Raw genomic sequence first — 17407 nt, 5'->3', positions numbered from 1 at the left:
AAGGAAAGAGACTCATACATGGTTATATACAATTCCCCAAGGGATTGATTATCTTTGGATAAGTATTTTAAAGATTCTAAGTATTTTTTACATTCATTTTTAAAGCAGTTTAAAGAGGGTTTACTGTTATTCCACTTACTTTTGTGTATATGATATTTACCCATTGTAATAATAATGTTTAACATCAATGACATGTTTTTCGAAAGACCATCTGCACAACCAAAAACCAAAACCTGAAACAAATTCAGTGATGGAATATCAGTGTTGATATCAATATTTAGCCAGCTGTTAAGATCCTGCCAGAACTTCAATGTGACTGGACAAGAAAAAAATAAATGTTCAATGGTTTCAGGCTCTTCTAGGTTTTCATAGCTTTGATAAGTGAAAATGAAAATGAAAAGTGAGCTGACATGTGGCCAAGTATGGTGACCCATACTCGGAATTAGTGCTCTGCCTTTATCCCATCCTAAGTGCACACACACAGCAGTGAACACACACACACACACACCGTGAACACACACCCGGAGCAGTGGGTGTGATTCGCTTGATTCACTTAATATTGTCTACACACATATTTAACATTTCTGCACTCACACAGACACAAAATGCAAGACTGAAAATTGAGTAGCCTAAGTAAAAGTAAACTATGAATATATTACCCTAGAAAGTGCTGCCCTACCCCCCCCAGTCCAGCGAGCCTAGTACCGGGCCTGGTTATGATACTTAGAATTATCAAAATTTTGAAGTTATATGTGTTGTGTTGGGGATGAAAAGAGAAAAGGGTGCTGGGTATTGGATATCGGATATTTTGTTATCTCACTCATACATTTTTAAGTGTGACTCTGAATGGAAATTAATTTAGTTTATTTTTTTTGGCAAAGTGTCCAAATTCTTTTGACGCCACATATCTTGCTTCACAGTTTTATGGCACCACTTTCTCACAGTACACATTGCTTTTTTCAAAAAAGAAGTAGTATCCCCATCAGATCTGCTGTCTTCTTTGAGCGGTTTGTTTAGAAAAATCTTTGTTATTTCTGTTTGATCATCAGTGACCCGTAGCCTTTTTTTAGGCTGATTTAAATTGAATGTTCATATACTTGACCATGCAGGTTTGTGAAACTACACCCTTCATTTTACACCAAGGATATGTCCTTATTTAATAACTAACATTTAATCACCTCACTAATTGGCAAAGGTTTAATCTTTTGACTTCAGGATGGTCCCTGGTGTAATTCACCTTGTACATGCTTGTTTCCTGAATTGCACTTTCTGCATTGTGTGTTCAAAAAAACATTTAAAGTTTGCATTCAGAGTTAATGAGATCAGGATGCCAGACAGACCGTCTAATTAACTGCTTTAGCTACTGTGTGCAAAGGGCCACAGTGAAGATCAGCCATTGTGGCAGTCGCATGAAATGCTGCGCTTTTTAAAAACACATGGGCAATTTGCTTGCTTTTTAATAGATGGCTTTGGCTTTGTGTATCAGGTAGTATCAGCTTGATTTATCTTCCAGTGTTATTGATCTGTTTGTATCTTTTAAAATTGTCTCTGCAGGTGTCCCATGTAATGGGAGCCATAAAGACTCAGAGCCCACTGCCCAGAACCTTCTCCAGAGGGGTAAGTTCAAATCAACACTCACACATGTACCGTGATTTGTGACACTATGAAGTTGCAACTTCACTCAACTAACTTTTTGGGTGACGCTAACACAAAAAGTACCAATGGTACCATAGTATTTTTAGAAGATGATACCATGGTAATTCCATGTTTCTGGACACTTGCCATGGCAACACCATGTTTTTGATTGATTACATACACCATGGTGATTGTATGGTAATTTTAAAATACATTGGCTGTAAATAGTGTGGTACACAAATATAATAAGAATTTAGCACCATGGTTTATATAAAAGTAGTTTGTGGTCAAGTTTGGTTCATTTATAATACTCACCTTTTTTTTAACATGAACAGAATTTCAGAAATAAAGTTGTACTTGAAATAAACTCGTCCCAAACCAAAATGCTTTACTTGTCCCAAAATAAAATGTTTTAATATGTTAAAAGTACTATGCACAGTTTGACAAGTAAAACTAATTACATTTTAAAATAATAAAAAAAAGTTTTTGTATGTTAAAAAGTCCATATTTTATATTTTTATAGTAGTTTTATGAGTTGAAACTATATACTATATTGTTTGGGGGGGAAACGTGGTACATAAAGGTCAGTTTTACTTGTCTGAAAGGCAAGTACTTGGAAGAGCTTAATATGGAGCCTTGAGTGTAAAGTTTTAATCACAAAAGAAGTCTTAAACATTAATTTTGCAGCCTGAAGAAACTATGTAGTTGTGTCAGTTGAATAGTTACTTCAGTCAAGATTGTTCACTTGAAGGCGTTGGTTTTTTGACACTAGTAAACGCAGAATGAGTCAGACCTACTCAAAACATACACTGCAGAAAAACTTCAACTGGATGCCTTTGTTGTCCTTGCTTTTGGAGAGATTAGTTATAACAGCCAGCAGTGTTCAAACTTCATGACTATTTGTACTATAGTAGTGAATTCTTCAGATTCCTTTTCTGAGTTATAGAAAGCCACAGGAAAATGTTGCCAGATTGTGATACTTGTGATTACGGGTCCGTGCTTTATTTTGACAGATTCAAACTGTAACGTTAATTCCTGGAGATGGAATCGGTCCAGAGATCTCCACTGCAGTAATGAAGATATTTGAAGCAGCTAAGGTAAGTATCTGTTGTTTCACTCTTCGGGAATGCAGCCTAGGCTGCAAGTTGCAGCAAGTGCATTATGCAGTTTTTCTACACGAGTCAGGCTAAAAAATGAGCTACTATGTTTTTTTTTTACCCCTTTGAACACTGCTTTAAGACTTGGGTGTGAATTTCTTTCCTCACCCAGGCCCCTATTCAATGGGAAGAGAGAAACGTCACTGCCATCAAAGGGCCCGGAGGCAGGTGGATGATCCCTCCTGAGGCCAAAGAGTCGATGAACAAAAACAAAATTGGATTAAAAGGTCAATTTGCCGACTGTGTCTCATATCAGGCATAGTGTGTATGAAACTTGCATGATCAAAACGGAATTATATTTCAGGACCCCTGAAGACACCAATTGCTGCTGGACATCCGTCCATGAACCTGCTGCTAAGGAAGACCTTTGACCTTTATGCTAATGTGCGTCCCTGCGTGTCGATCGAGGGCTATAAGACGCCTTACACCGATGTGGATCTGGTCACCATCAGAGAAAACACAGAAGGAGAGTACAGTGGGATCGAACATTTGGTAAGTATGAGTGCTCACCTGTATTTTAAACTATTTAACCTGTAACTCAGCCAAACCAGGGATAGTTGATCGTATTCTTTTGATTTCTGCTTCAGGATCTGCATTTGCAGGAATAGGTATTTGAACCCTTTGGATTTAAATGGAGTTCTGCATTAATTGATTTAGACCATTCATCATTACAAAACTGATATAGTTTAATAGAGTTCTTGAGAATTGGTTTGAATCGCTGTTTTGAGTTTATGCCAAAGCATATAAATTAGGCTGACATCTGGATTTTGGGGTTCTCATACTTTTTCTGCAACTCTATATACATTTATCCACCTTTAGACCTTTAGGCCCAGTATAGCGCAATAGGGTGACATTTGACTTTTGGAGCCCTCAACAGCTGCTTGGCTCCCTTCACAAATGTCAAAGGTCGTGCTATTGTCATCTAATGCTGTCTTAACCAGTTTCTCATGCAGTGCTAGCGGGAATTCAGTGGCACAGCTCATATTTCAGTGCTGTGTATTCTTTAGGTAGGTGCCACACGACTGCTGTAAATCAGTTGTCTCTAGTCCCAGTCCATAGTGTGTCAAATTGTTATATGAAATTACCTTCAGGGGTGTATTCCAGAAAGCAGGTTATGTGACATATAATTAACATAAAACAAATAATATAATTCATATTCTCAAGGATTAAACATTAAACGGAAAAAAATTTAAATGATTGCACAACCATCAATTAGGTGGCGATATGCACTAAGCATGTAAATGATCATTGAACAAAAGAAGAAGAAAGAAACAGCATGGCGCTTTTTCTTAGCGTCCATTTCCATAGCGACTCGTCGATTCGTCGCTCTGTTGAGAATGTCTTGAGTCTTAATCAGGAACATACTCTGTGTTGAATGAACTTACTCCCGGACGCATTTTTGGAACCACATACCTCGAGTAAGCAAGGTTTGGGGTTAATCAACCAAGAGTTCAGGATTTAGCTGACGGTAAGTTAACCGTGCTTTCTGGAATACACCCCAGGTCGTCACATTCCATTCATGCGATCTTCCCTTTGTCTGTTCAAGAGTTTAGGGTCAATGAGATTTTTTATTTTTTAAAAATGAATACTTTTATTCAGCAAGAATGCATTACAGGTATAAATTACATTTTAAAATATATTGAAATAGAAAAGTTATTATTATTATTATAGTTAATATTTCACAATATTACTGTTTTCACTGTGGTTTTGACCAAATAAACGCAGCCTTTGTCTGAGACTTATTTCAAAAACATTTAAAAAATACCCTTAACATTTGAACAGTATTGTAAATTTAAAAATCATTTTACTTTCCTCAAATTTTCAGTGGACATTGAAAAAAACTCTTAAAAAAAAAAACTCTTACTGACCCCAAACTTTTACAGTAAATGTTACATGATGTGGTTGTGTTCAAGTTTACAGATTGAGTCCACCATATGAAACTTGGTTTGCAAAACTTAAATCTGAATTTGTACAGCAGTCATCATATCTTGCCCTTTTGTATGAACTAACCTGACCCTGTTTTTTGAAACCTAAACATGGTTTTGTCGAGATAAAGTGATTTGAACAAATTTGGCTCTGTTTATCTCAATGTTATATGTGCACTATTTTCGCTCTTAATCAGATTGTGGATGGAGTTGTGCAGAGTATTAAACTGATCACAGAGGAGGCCAGCAGACGCATTGCTGAGTATGCATTTGAGTACGCCAGGAATAACCAAAGAACCAGTGTCACGGCCGTTCACAAAGCCAACATCATGTGAGAGTCACAAATCACATAGTAACACTATAGCTATGAAGAATTTTTACTGGTAACAAATGTCTTGTTGGATCTAATGACAAAATAATTGTAAGATATAACGATGCTAAATTCAGTGATGTCTTCTAGGCGAATGTCTGACGGTCTGTTCCTGAGGAAGTGCAGAGAGGTTGCTGAGAATTACAAGGACGTGAAATTCACCGAGATGTATCTGGATACAGTCTGTCTCAATGTATGTTTGCAAGACAACTTAGTTCATTAGGCCTGTTGTACACATCCAGCATCTGTGAAACATAAGAAATGTGCTTTTGCCATTTTTATTCATTTTTTATATTTCTACATAGCTGTATAATTTTTATTTCAGTTTTAGTCCTTCAACTTTGACTTATTTCATTTCTAATTTTAAAATAATTACTAAATTGCTTAGTTTTTTAATTTAAAGTTTCTTATGTTTTATTTCAATATTTAAGTTTTATTTCAGCTGTTTTAATTACAGAAGCATTTTTTTTGCTTTTTAGAAGCAAATTAGAAGACATATGCCGTGCTGCACATTCAGAGTTTGGTCTTTTTACTAGTTTGGCCTTTTTTACTTATACTGTGAAATATGGAAAATACAGAAATCTTTTGCATTGCTTTCAGTTGTTAAAAATTATATTTTGGGCTTGATGGAAGTCTATTCACACACAGTAAATACACTTTGGGTTTGGCTTCCCTGTAGTTTAATCAACAATTGAAAGTAAATGTAGTCCCCCTCCTCATGTAAATTAAATTTCATGATGATCAAGTTTATAATAATTCTCAAACAGAGTTATTAGAAGAAATACTCAATGTACTGACCCAGAAATCACTTTTTAATTTTAATACAATCTTTCATACATTACTTTGTGATTATCCACTAGATGGTGCAAGATCCATCTCATTTTGATGTACTGGTAATGCCTAATCTTTATGGCGACATCTTGAGGTGAGTCTGTATGACGCATCATGTAATAGTAGTATATGTGATATGATTATCTATGAAGTGCATGTGTCATCAGCCTTTGATTTGGGTTTCAGTGATCTGTGTGCTGGATTGATTGGGGGTCTTGGAGTCACTCCCAGTGGGAACATCGGAGCCAATGGTGTTGCTATATTTGAATCAGTACGTATTGGACTCTGGAGGATGATGCAATAGCTTTACAATGGAGTGATTGATGATGAATAGCAATATTCCATGTATCATAATCCTTTTATTGTATGTGTTAGGTACACGGAACTGCCCCCGACATCGCAGGTAAAGACCTTGCGAACCCCACCGCTCTTTTGCTGAGTGCTGTCATGATGCTGCGCCACATGGGACTGCATGGGTACGCTAAAAAGATTGAGACCGCCTGCTTCGATACCATTCGGGACGAGAAGGTAGGATCAGTCATTTGAACATGAATATGAATTTAGCTTCTACCATCAAGACGAATATTTTTATGCCTATTGCCCATCTTATATTTCAGGTTCTGACCAAAGACCTCGGTGGAAATGCTAAGTGCTCAGAGTTCACAGCTGACATCTGCCGAAGAGTGCAGGACATGGATTGAGGCTTTTCTAGTGTCTATGTTTGGATCTGATGCCTAAAGAAATCAGAAATTAAAAAAAAAGAAATTAATCTTCACATCATTCTGATATCTGCTCACAATTCTACTAAGTGTCTGCATTTTTGTTTCTCCAGAACAGCAAAGCACTGTCTTAATTCTTGTCTTTCGGCGACTGTATTTGTGAGTTGTGAGCTGTTTTAATCTGTCAAAAAGGAACTACATAATCTAAGATAAACTGTATTTATTGCCTCGACATTTTCTTTGGTTTGATGTGTTTTGACAATTTGCCTTTCTGTCACATGACATGAATCAAAATATTTTGAATTATTTAGTTTTTTTTTTTTTAAGTGTGGTAAATCCGTTAAAAAAAGTGAATGTTTCACATTTTTTATGCTTGAGCTTTTACATCGGCTATGAACTTTGCATTATGGTTAACAATTAATATAATTCACACTGCTCTTGACCTTTGCTGTGTCAGTTGTGAAATGACTGTACTATCAAGACATGACTGTGGATGGAATATATATGTCTATTTTTACGGACAAAACAACCTGTGTCTTTATTTTATAGAGCACTTTTTATATGATCATTATAATACTGCATAAACTAGATTAGAGGATTACCATATAAAGTAAATATATAGACAAAGCACAAGTTTTATTTTTAAGATCTGGTCAAAACATACAGGAATATTAAACATATAACATCCAATTTACATTGAAGACAATTAACAGTATGTTTAGTGATAGCAATTAAAAAAATTAGGGCACTTTGTGTTGTTAGATTAAAAAATAAATCATTAAAAATCAAATTTCTACGATATGATTGGCCAAAAAAGAAACGGTATCTTAAACAGAGATGCAGCCAGTATGGAAGTCATCTATTCTCTGTAAAAACTCTGTATTTCACTGTCATACATCTGCAACACCACTGGGCGACGTAGTTTCATTGTAGGACCTGAAAAGTAACAAATTCTATTATCTTTGGTAATAACTATTGTTCCAGGTTCAATAGAAGTTATGATCCATCAGAAAATACTTTTTTTTTTAATACCCATTGGATGTCTATTGGGAAGTGTTCACAGCACTCACCTAGTTCTCCTCCAACAATTGAGAAATCTTTCCCTAATATGGTCCATTTTTGAATGCGATGGGCATTTGAGGTTGCTTTTGAATTGACCCGAAATTCAAAATGCATGGACAGAAATGTCCTCTTGTCTCCAATCAACATGGCATTGCTGATGATTGGCAACTCCTGTTTAACAGCATCCTCTATGGGAAGTGGGGGAATGTTCTCTCCTCCAGCCGTGATTATAAGCTCTGAATGGAAATGGTATTTAAAAATAACTTGAATCCAACTATAGCATCAATGCTAGTAAAAATGCGTAGGATTTGAAATAACATGCTTTACCTTTTATTCTTCCAGTGATGTAAAGAAAGCCATTTTCATCTACCTTTCCCAAGCCATCCATCTTCATCCAAAGCCTCCTTTGTTTTATCCTTCAGGTTGAGGAATCCCATGAAGATATTGCGGCCCCAGAAACACACTTCTCCAATGCCATCACCATCTACATTTACTAGTTTGTATTGGCAGCCTGGAACCACCTTACCACAGCTAGAAGAGTTTAAGGAATTGTTACACAGTGAACTTGTTGATTATTGGCCTTCAGATTGAAAGTACTCAACCTGTAAGTTGAAGTAAGAGGGCTTGCCTTGAAAATCGGTACACTTTTGGCCCAGACATAAGCTTGTCTGAGCTTTCACTCATCCTGTAGGCTTCATACAGCCGAATGTTGAGGCCGAGGAAGAACTGAAGAGTTTCGCTTCCAATAGGTGCTGCTCCCGAAAATAACTTCATACAATTGGAGAAGCCCAGCTCGGCACAAAGCTTCTGCAAGACCAGGCTGTCCGCAAGAGTAAAGAGGAATGACTTCTCATCCCTGATTTGATGACAATAGTCAGACAATGATATCCACAGCTAGAAGAGTTTAAGGAATTGTTACACAGTGAACTTGTTGATTATTGGCCTTCAGATTGAAAGTACTCAACCTCTAAGTTGAAGTAAGAGGGCTTGCCTTGAAAATCGGTACACTTTTGGCCCAGACATAAGCTTGTCTGAGCTTTCACTCATCCTGTAGGCTTCATACAGCCGAATGTTGAGGCCGAGGAAGAACTGAAGAGTTTCGCTTCCAATAGGTGCTGCTCCCGAAAATAACTTCATACAATTGGAGAAGCCCAGCTCGGCACAAAGCTTCTGCAAGACCAGGCTGTCCGCAAGAGTAAAGAGGAATGACTTCTCATCCCTGATTTGATGACAATAGTCATAAAAACAAGAAAAGTTCAAATAACCTGAATGTAATATAACAGACAATGATATCCTGTAAAATGATTGACATACTTGGGAAGTCTTTGATTAGCCTCCAGACTAACAGACATGGCCCACGTCACTAGTTTCCTTTTCATGTATCCACACCGTGAAATGCCTTCCTTGATCTTTTCCACAATTTTCCTCCCAAACACGTGGAAAGCCCATGTGGGCTGTAGGGGTTACCTCTCGAAGAGTGTCTACTAAACTCCCCTAAAAGAGAACATACAATTTTATGTAAACCCCAGAGCAATGTAGAATAGACTTTGATCCTTTTCAACATTTGACAGCGCTGTAGTAGTCTGGTCTCAAGTCTGAGTCCAAGATCATATTTTCATGATCTTGGTCTTGTAATGAACCAAGTGTACTGCACAAGTCCTGAAAAGTGAAGCCAAAACATTTTGATCCCCATCTGGTAGCTGGCTGCAGTATAGGTCATAAACCCCACCCTCTCCATGCAAACGAATGGGACGTCAGCCAAACTAAAAAAAATCAAATTACACTTCAAATGTTTTTCGAAAGATGGTTTCCATCACTTTAGGTAGTTCTTATCACACTGATTTGTGTTCAAGTGTTCATTTTTCTAATATATTTGCTGTTAGTTATTTGATGCTATAAAACCGGTGTGCATTGTCATGATTTTGTGTCTGTGGGGGCTCCAAATGAATCACTACTTCACAGACTCGGGCTCCAAGTGATGTCATTGCTGTAAGATGACAGCGGCCATACTGGGATGTTTTGGCTTCCCTTTTCTATAGTAGAAGGAACTGGAGATGCGTTGTATATCTTTTTGAGTCTATGTAATGGATTTAGGAGCATTTGGATCTCAAACAACTTCAGATCTCTGTCTTGATTTGGAGTCAATCTACTCAGGGGAAGGTAGCTGACCAGAGACTCTTGCCTAATTTCCTGGCCACATATCTCCAGCCCTGCTTGCATGGTGGGCTGTCCATGGGATCTGTAAGAGTCCAGAATTCAAAATTGTCAACAATTGCAACACAACATTGCTGCTAGATTGTGAATGTCATTTTCCATAGCATCTTACATTGTCATGACATAGCATCACTCCTTTTGGTGATCCGGTTGTTCCAGAGGTTTAAATAAGTACACAGCATTGATTGGCTTTCTGGCTGCAGATTGCTTTATCTTGTTCTTGATCAGAGACTTCCGGTCCTAGTCCCATGAACTCTTCCCACTGTTCAAAATCAAACATTTATGGTAAGTCTTCGGGTAACTTTGGCTTATGTGGATCTCTATATATCGTACACTCACTGAATAGAGATTGGGCAACTTCTCCTTCAAAGATCCAGAATATTGTACTATGGCTTTTAAGTGTGGAATTAAGCTTATCCTTTACCTAACAAGACAAACAGGATGATTAATCAGCTTGTTCATTGTGTATGAGGAGGTCCATGTTTAGAAAATAAAGTAGACCAAATGTTACCTCTAAAATCTTATCCAGCTGCTTTTGATTTTCCACAACAATGATGTTGGCTCTTGAGACATTAGCAACATAGAGGCAGGCATCTGGTGAGTTTGTGGTATAGATACCTGCCATTATACCCCTAGCACAAACAAAAATATAGATGTGAGGGTAGTGATCCTAGACCTAATACTCCCTTTCCACTTTAATAAGTTCATTTAAGGTTGTATTTGATGTTAAAGGCCCCTGCAACATCTTGACCAATGTGTAAACAAGCTTTTTACACTTGAGATTGTTAATCCAGGGTCATTTTTAGTAATCTTGGGATATTTTGTTCCATGTTTTACACCAAGTACATTTACATGCACTTTAAAAATGAGATTTTGTAATATTTGTTAAAGTGCCCCTATTATTGTCACGCTACTGTGTTGAACTCACATGAACACGATGATGATGATAGGCAGTCTTAAATAAATCCACAGAAGGTAAATACAAACAGAGAGAAGGCTTGCAACACACGTAACATCGACGATACCGGACAAATGAGGATTCAAACAGAGCAACAGGATGAGGCGAACACAGCTGAACAGGATAATACAATCAAATCAAAAACCATAGCAACGCAGACAGGAAATGAACACAAGGACAGAAAACCGAACTAAACTGAATATAATTGTGACAGTACTTCCCCTCCCAAAAAGGTGCAACCTCTCGCCGACAGATCACTGATGGGATGAGGTTTAGGTTGAGGACAGTTTGTGATGGTGAGCAGTGAACAGAGATCCAGAGGAGGTGATGGAAGAAACCAGGGAGGTGCTGATGGTGGTCGGAGCCAAGGAGATGCCTGGGTGGTGCCCCATGGTGGCGTTGCAGGAGGGAGGAGCCATGGAGGAGGTAAGGCTGACGACACCAGGGGGTCGACCAACAGACAACACCGATGAAAGAGGAGCCCCGGGAGGAAACAGAGTGAAGAGCTAGGGTGACACCGAGGTTCCTGAGGGCCAACGCGGAGTCAGTGGCTCTGGCGACTGAGGCGGAGACGGGGACCTGGAAGACCACGGCGAAGCTGGAGCGACTGAGGACCAAGGTGGAGCCAGAGGGAAGGAGGAGCCTGACAGAGCCAGGGGATGGAGGGACGAGGCGAAGGTGGAGCCGGAGGGACAAGGGAGCCTGGTGTAATATTTCCAGAGGCCAGTTGTAGCTCACCCTCAGTGGCAGGAGTGTGGGTGGGGCTTTTTTCCATCCCCTCGTACTCCGTCTGCTATGGGCTCAGGCAGACGCTCTGTGCAATGTGGTGGTGACTGGCTGGGCACTGGGTTGGGAGTGGGGCTGGTGTCTTCATCCGCAAGGCAGACGGTTAAGACACACTCCCCCCGGACAACTGCAGTCGTGTGGCAGTGTTCAGTCAGGCGTGCAGGAACGAGCGCAAGCAGTCGTCCGGGAATGTGGTCTGATGGGAGAGACACGCTTCTCGAGGGAGAGGTTCTCCTGCTCAAGGCAGAGCAGGTGGACAGCGGCAAAGTGATCCATTGACCAAAACAAACAAAAAACACTGACAAACAGAAAAAATAAAATGAGAAAGGCACACTGCTACTTATTTTCTTTTTGTGTCCTGTCTTCTGTCACAGCTACACTTCTCATGAATGCACAAAGTCAAAGAAGAAGGTTTATAAAGTCTTTAATCCAACAAACTGGTAAAGCAACACACAGGTAGCATTAACGTAGACGAGACCAGACAAACTAGAACTGAAATAATAAAATCTGTTTAAATTGATGCAAATATCAACTCATTTTCCAACGATTCGTTTGAAGCAGTTCTAAGATTCAGTCTCTCTGAACCCATCCATTCCGTGAGCCTACTCTGCTCTGATTGGTCAGATTGCCCAGTATGTTGTGATTGGCCTACCGCTTACTGCGTTGATACACCCATTGCCATAATTCCGTATTTTGAACGCTCAACAGAAAATGTAAACATCTATTATTTATCATACTTAAAGGTTGTGATTCAGTGGAGCCAGATGGTCCAAATAAACTGGGTACTGAGCCATCTTTTAAGAGCAAGCGTTTTGTGAATCCCGCGTTGAACTCCTCGAGATTAGAGAAGCAGTCGTCAGTAAAATGGCGGGAACACGATTGGGGTTGTACTGCTGTGATACAGTGGGAAAAAAATATTTTAACCACTGATTCTTTGGAGCCTCATCTTTCGGAAAGTGAAAATAAAACAAATTTACTTTCATAGTGTAGGACACAGTGTCTTCTCGACATGATGTTTACCACACGAACAAGCTAGAGTGTTTGAGGGTGGGTCAAGTTGTTTGTGTCCGGCCAACGTAGAACATACGTACTAAGTTGTGCAAATGTTATGCAAATGTGTAACCCTGTAACTGTAACCCCCTCACATACAGCTACATTACACATTGTATGAAAGGCAATATTTGAAATGGCATAATAGGGGCACTTTAAGTTGGACTAACAGACCATAATGCAATTGTAGCTTGGCTTCATACAGCATGTACAGTATATACAATGTGTTAATCAGAATACAGTTGGCCTCTGTGTTGTGTGCATGATCCAAAAGACAAAAGGTGACGCACAGCACGTATTTAATCCTTCAAATACTCGATTTAAGCATTCTGTTGTGTATACATGGACAGAGAAACTGACACCGTAGTTTGACTAGAAGAAGAAGAAGAATGAGCTTTATTGCCAGGTATGTTTACACATACGAGGAATTTGTTTTCGTGACAGAAGCTTCCACAGTGTAACAGAATGACAGTGACAGAACAAATTATTAATAAAAAATAAAATAAAAAATAGAACAAGTAAATAAGGAATAAAAATATATAAATTGACAGTTGTATGTGCAGGTATATTACAATAGACAGTTTTTTTATGTACAGGTACTGAATATTATGTGCAAATTTGAGGCGTAGACTGAGTATGTGTGTTAGATAAATAAGTGTATGAGTGAATAAATAGTGTATGTTCCACAGTTATTGTTAAGTGTTCATGGGATGGATTGCCTGAGCTTCAAAGACGCTCCAATCAGTGAGGTCAAAACAAGCTTTAAATCCTGCTCTGCTTCATTAGTCCATCTTTTTACAGTCCTTAATACAGGTTTAGCTGATTTCAGTTTCTGCCTGTAGGTCGGTATGATATGAACTAAACAGTGATCAGAGCGCCCCAAAGCTGCTCGTGGAACAGAGTGATATGCATTCTTTATTGTGGTGTAACAGTGATCCAATATATTACTGTCTCTGGTGGGACATGTGATGTGCTGTCTGTATTTTGGCAGTTCACGGGAGAGATTTGCTTTATTAAAGTCCCCGAGAATGATTAAAACAGAGTCCGGGTGTTGTTGTTCTGTGTCTGTGATCAGATCAGCGAGTTGTTGTAAAGCCGAGCTCACGTGTGCTTGCGGAGGAATGTACACACTGACGAGAATGAACGAGCAAAACTCCCGCGGTGAATAGAACGGCTTGCAATTAATGAAGAGCACTTCTAGATCTGAACAGCACATCTTCTTTAACACAGTTACATCTGTACACCACCTCTCATTGATGTAAAAGCATGTCCCACCGCCGCGTGATTTCCCCGTTGATTCTGCGTTGTTATCTGCACACCTACACACCTCGATTATGCAGTACAATTCAAATTTAGCAATACCAAAAATTACAAGTGTGAAATTTTAAGCTTAAAGTAAAAAAAATAAAAATAAACTATGGGTTTTTCTCACCCTGCAAAGACAGTTCCAACAGCAGCAATAAACCACTCTGCTGAATTGAAAACCAGGATGGCTCTCTCCAGACCAAGCTAGGTGAATTTTCAAATATTTTATTATATCCAATCCATAACTTGCATGAGAATGAGCTGTGCAAATCAACACATGAACATGTTATGTATAAATTATTGTTTAAAAAACTGCTCTAAGATCACCTTTAGAAAACCTTTGGTGGCCATTCGACTGAGGTGATAATATTCCGAAAAGGTAACTTTTTCCCACTTGTTTCCTCTTTTGCTTGCCAAAGCGGTCAGCTTCCCGTACTTCTGAACTGAGTTGGTAAACATCTGATGCACAGTGATGGGGTGTTCTGGACAAAGTTCATCCATTCTCAGCTGAACTGATCCGCTGACCTCTTTAGTCCACAGCGATTGGGCTGGGGCCAGTTCTGCACCTGCCAGAACCTCCTCAATGCTCGTTTTCTCTGCTGCATTGAATAAGAAATAATCACAGTTCAATTACTGAAAATTTGATGATATGAACAACAGGATTAGAAGGTCAGAACATAATCCTGATCTCCAAACTCTAAATATGCTAAACAAAATAATAGTTACTCTACTTACACAATCCATTCCCAACATCCTGCTGCATAAGGTCTGTCATGGGTGAACAGGCCAAGCTGAAACACAGATTGCTGGTTTGTTAGATAGCAGTGGACACTGGCTCTCCCTGCAGTCAGACCCGGCTCTTGCTGCCGTACCCATGAATTGCATGCTGTAACCACTCAACAGCGTTGTAAGACCCCACAATGACATGTTTGGGTTACAAAGTACTAAAGCCCCAGCAACTTTGTTGACAGACGGGAGTTCACAAAATGTGTGAATTTAGTTCCCATCAGTCATGGAAACTTCTATTTTCTGTTTCACTTCAGTTCTTGACATAGCCACAAGTGAGCAGGCACATTAGGTTGCTTTAAACTTGGCATCCCAACAAAATGACAGACTTAATGCTCTTTGTTAAGAGTGTTCGGTGAAAAACACAAACATCCACGTTTTTTCCAAGTAGTGTTTTTGTCAAACTCTTTAGAAAAACAAGACATTTTACAAGACATCTTATTCTTATCGGTGGCAACCTTAGTTGAACATAACTTCTCACATTAAAAAAAAAAGTTTCTCATTGTTAAAGGAATATTCTAATTTTTTGCCATGAAGAGCCATAAACATAAAAAAAGCTGAATTCATGTTTTCTTAAACCGTAAGTTTCACATTTGCACTTTTAAATCCTCAAAGAAATAACTAATTTACTTATAATGTAAATGCCACACTGTAGCCTATACATTTTTTAAACCAAATGCATTGATTTTTGATTCATTTTGACTCACATAAAATTACTTAAATATCAATGCGCAGGATGAAGATGTGATGAAGATGTCACAGTGCAAGTTAATTCAACAAATTATATTAAACAAATCCACATACCTTTTTCCAAACTGGTTATTGGTTGGATCAGTTTGCTGGTGTATTTTGAGCTCATGCTGACTGCAGGACTGGTATGAAGTGTTCAAAGATTGTCCGGTTCTTGGCATAATGAGGACAGAATGAAGCAATGAATAGCTCCATGAGGCACCTTCACAATTCTCCAAGTGAAAAGCTTCAGCTATGTGCTTATTTTTATGATGCTCTGAGTAAGCTTCAGGGAAATGTTCATAGTGAAGTTCTTTTCTCAGGAAAAGTTGGCAAAAAGTTTGTTCAGTGTGAAATGTCTTTGGGTGCAGTGCATTTTAATGAGTGTGTGGGCTTTCATATGGAAATTTGTTACAGTCCTTAGAATTTGTGTAAAACAACCCACTCAGCTGAATTTATTTGAGGTTATTCTGACTTATCTTCAATAAAATTAATTTATTTCTAATGGGATTTTTTCTATTTTAGTTTTATCACCTTTAGGAAAAGAGAGGAAGAGTCATATTTTTTCCATTCACAGAATTGCTCTTCTGTAAACTTAAGTCCAAAGTCTTTTACGTCAAATCAAGTCCTTTCTGTTCAGTGCAACAAAACACACAAGCTTAAATGTATGGGTCAAATACAAATAAGCATATCCATGATAAAGAAAAAAATCGATTTAACTGTAGTATAAAGTACATGTCAAGTTCTCAGAAATGTACTCTTTGCAATCATGTTGGTGTGATTTTGAAAAAGTTATACTTTTCTATTTAATAATGGCTGAAAATGTTATACCATCAAGGAAAGAGTAATGGCATCCCTTATCCCTTCAATGCATGTTAGTGGGCACTGCACTTTAATCATCATTTTAATAATTATTTTTTCAAGCTCGAGACTTAATGACCTTGTCATGAGGGTTTGGGTCCTCTATTATATTAAGATTTATGTGTTTTTATGAAGTTGTTTGCACCACATGACTTTGATTTTGTGGTCCATTGTTTTTCCAAGTATTAGAATAAAAAATTAAAAAATTAACCTTCTCTAATCTTTTTGTATTCTATCTTTTTGTTTTCTTTTTATTTATTATACAATTAACAAAAGCAAAAAAGGCGTCTAATACTAGCTTGCTCTATTCTTTTTCTAGAAAAAAAACAACCTTGCTATGTGTACTGCGTTAAGCTAACTGAGACTTGTTATAGCACTTGCATATCATTGCTCTTTTGTTGATTTTGATTGCTTCCATTGTCCTCATTTGTAAGTCTCTTTGAATAAAAGCGTCTGCTAAATGTCTAAATGTTTTTGTAAACAAGAAAAATAAAATAAAATAAAATAAAAAAGAAATTTCAAAAAGATTATGCCAAACTAAAGTTTTCGTTTCTTCGTTATGATATCAGAATCATTGATTCAGCTTGACATTTTTACTTTATCTTGCCCCAAATATCAAATTATAAGTTTATTTGCAGTTTTAAATATTTTATTAAGAAATGAATAGATCCAAAAAGAAGAGTCATGTTACTGATCTACAAGTTAACATGACATGATGACATAGGCCGGTGTTTGGTTACCGCCGGAAAACGATTGCGCGGAGCCTCCAAGAAACGCTGGTGTTCGAGCTCTCTGTCAGAAGTCTGTTGAGAGTGAAGTCTTTCTTTCTCTTCCTCATATGAATCTTTTATGTCATGTGCTCCAGCAGGTTGAAGCTTGTGTTGTGTTCAGATTTAGCAGGTGAATCAGTGCACAAACTCCGGTTGAGTTCAGTGTTGAAGCTCGCTCATGTTCACAGCAGGGCTGGCAGTGCTCAGAATTCGGCACTGACTTGTAGCACACACCTGATTTTGTGCTCT

The 17407-nt window shown here is 38.2% G+C and overlaps 2 protein-coding genes and 1 long non-coding RNA gene across 3 annotated transcripts; 1 reads left to right on the top strand and 2 right to left on the bottom strand.

Annotated features, from left to right (window-relative positions):
* Window positions 1-1428: 1428 nt before the first annotated feature.
* On the top strand, window positions 1429-7079 carry LOC107575107 (isocitrate dehydrogenase [NAD] subunit alpha, mitochondrial-like; the record flags this gene model as incomplete). The annotated part of the gene is made up of 10 exons (XM_016261515.1): window positions 1429-1617; window positions 2649-2732; window positions 2905-3019; window positions 3097-3284; window positions 4915-5048; window positions 5178-5280; window positions 5948-6012; window positions 6105-6189; window positions 6294-6446; window positions 6536-7079. Coding segments are annotated over 10 exons (1200 nt in total), but the record flags the coding sequence as incomplete, so codon positions are not given.
* Window positions 7080-7493: 414 nt separating this feature from the next.
* LOC107575108 (uncharacterized) lies at window positions 7494-8224 on the bottom strand. The gene is made up of 3 exons (XR_001607805.1): window positions 8027-8224; window positions 7708-7935; window positions 7494-7573 (listed from the first exon to the last, which is right to left on the bottom strand). It is a non-coding gene; the product is annotated as an uncharacterized lncRNA (long non-coding RNA).
* Window positions 8225-9890: 1666 nt separating this feature from the next.
* LOC107575106 (long-chain-fatty-acid--CoA ligase ACSBG1-like) lies at window positions 9891-15751 on the bottom strand. Its single transcript, XM_016261514.1, has 7 exons — window positions 15603-15751; window positions 14748-14803; window positions 14407-14611; window positions 10425-10545; window positions 10253-10337; window positions 10026-10175; window positions 9891-9938 (listed from the first exon to the last, which is right to left on the bottom strand). Exons 1-6 carry the CDS (start codon window positions 15707-15709, stop codon window positions 10138-10140), a joined length of 612 nt encoding a protein of 203 aa, XP_016117000.1. The 5' UTR covers window positions 15710-15751; the 3' UTR covers window positions 9891-9938; window positions 10026-10137.
* Between the last annotated feature and the right edge of the window lie 1656 nt (window positions 15752-17407).

The sequence above is a fragment of the Sinocyclocheilus grahami genome, unplaced genomic scaffold (assembly GCF_001515645.1).
Source record: "Sinocyclocheilus grahami isolate Dianchi unplaced genomic scaffold, SAMN03320097.WGS_v1.1 scaffold2468.1, whole genome shotgun sequence".
Taxonomy (NCBI): Eukaryota; Metazoa; Chordata; class Actinopteri; order Cypriniformes; family Cyprinidae; genus Sinocyclocheilus; species Sinocyclocheilus grahami.
Note: the sequence above shows the minus strand (reverse complement) of the source record. Positions and strands in the feature narration are given on the sequence as shown.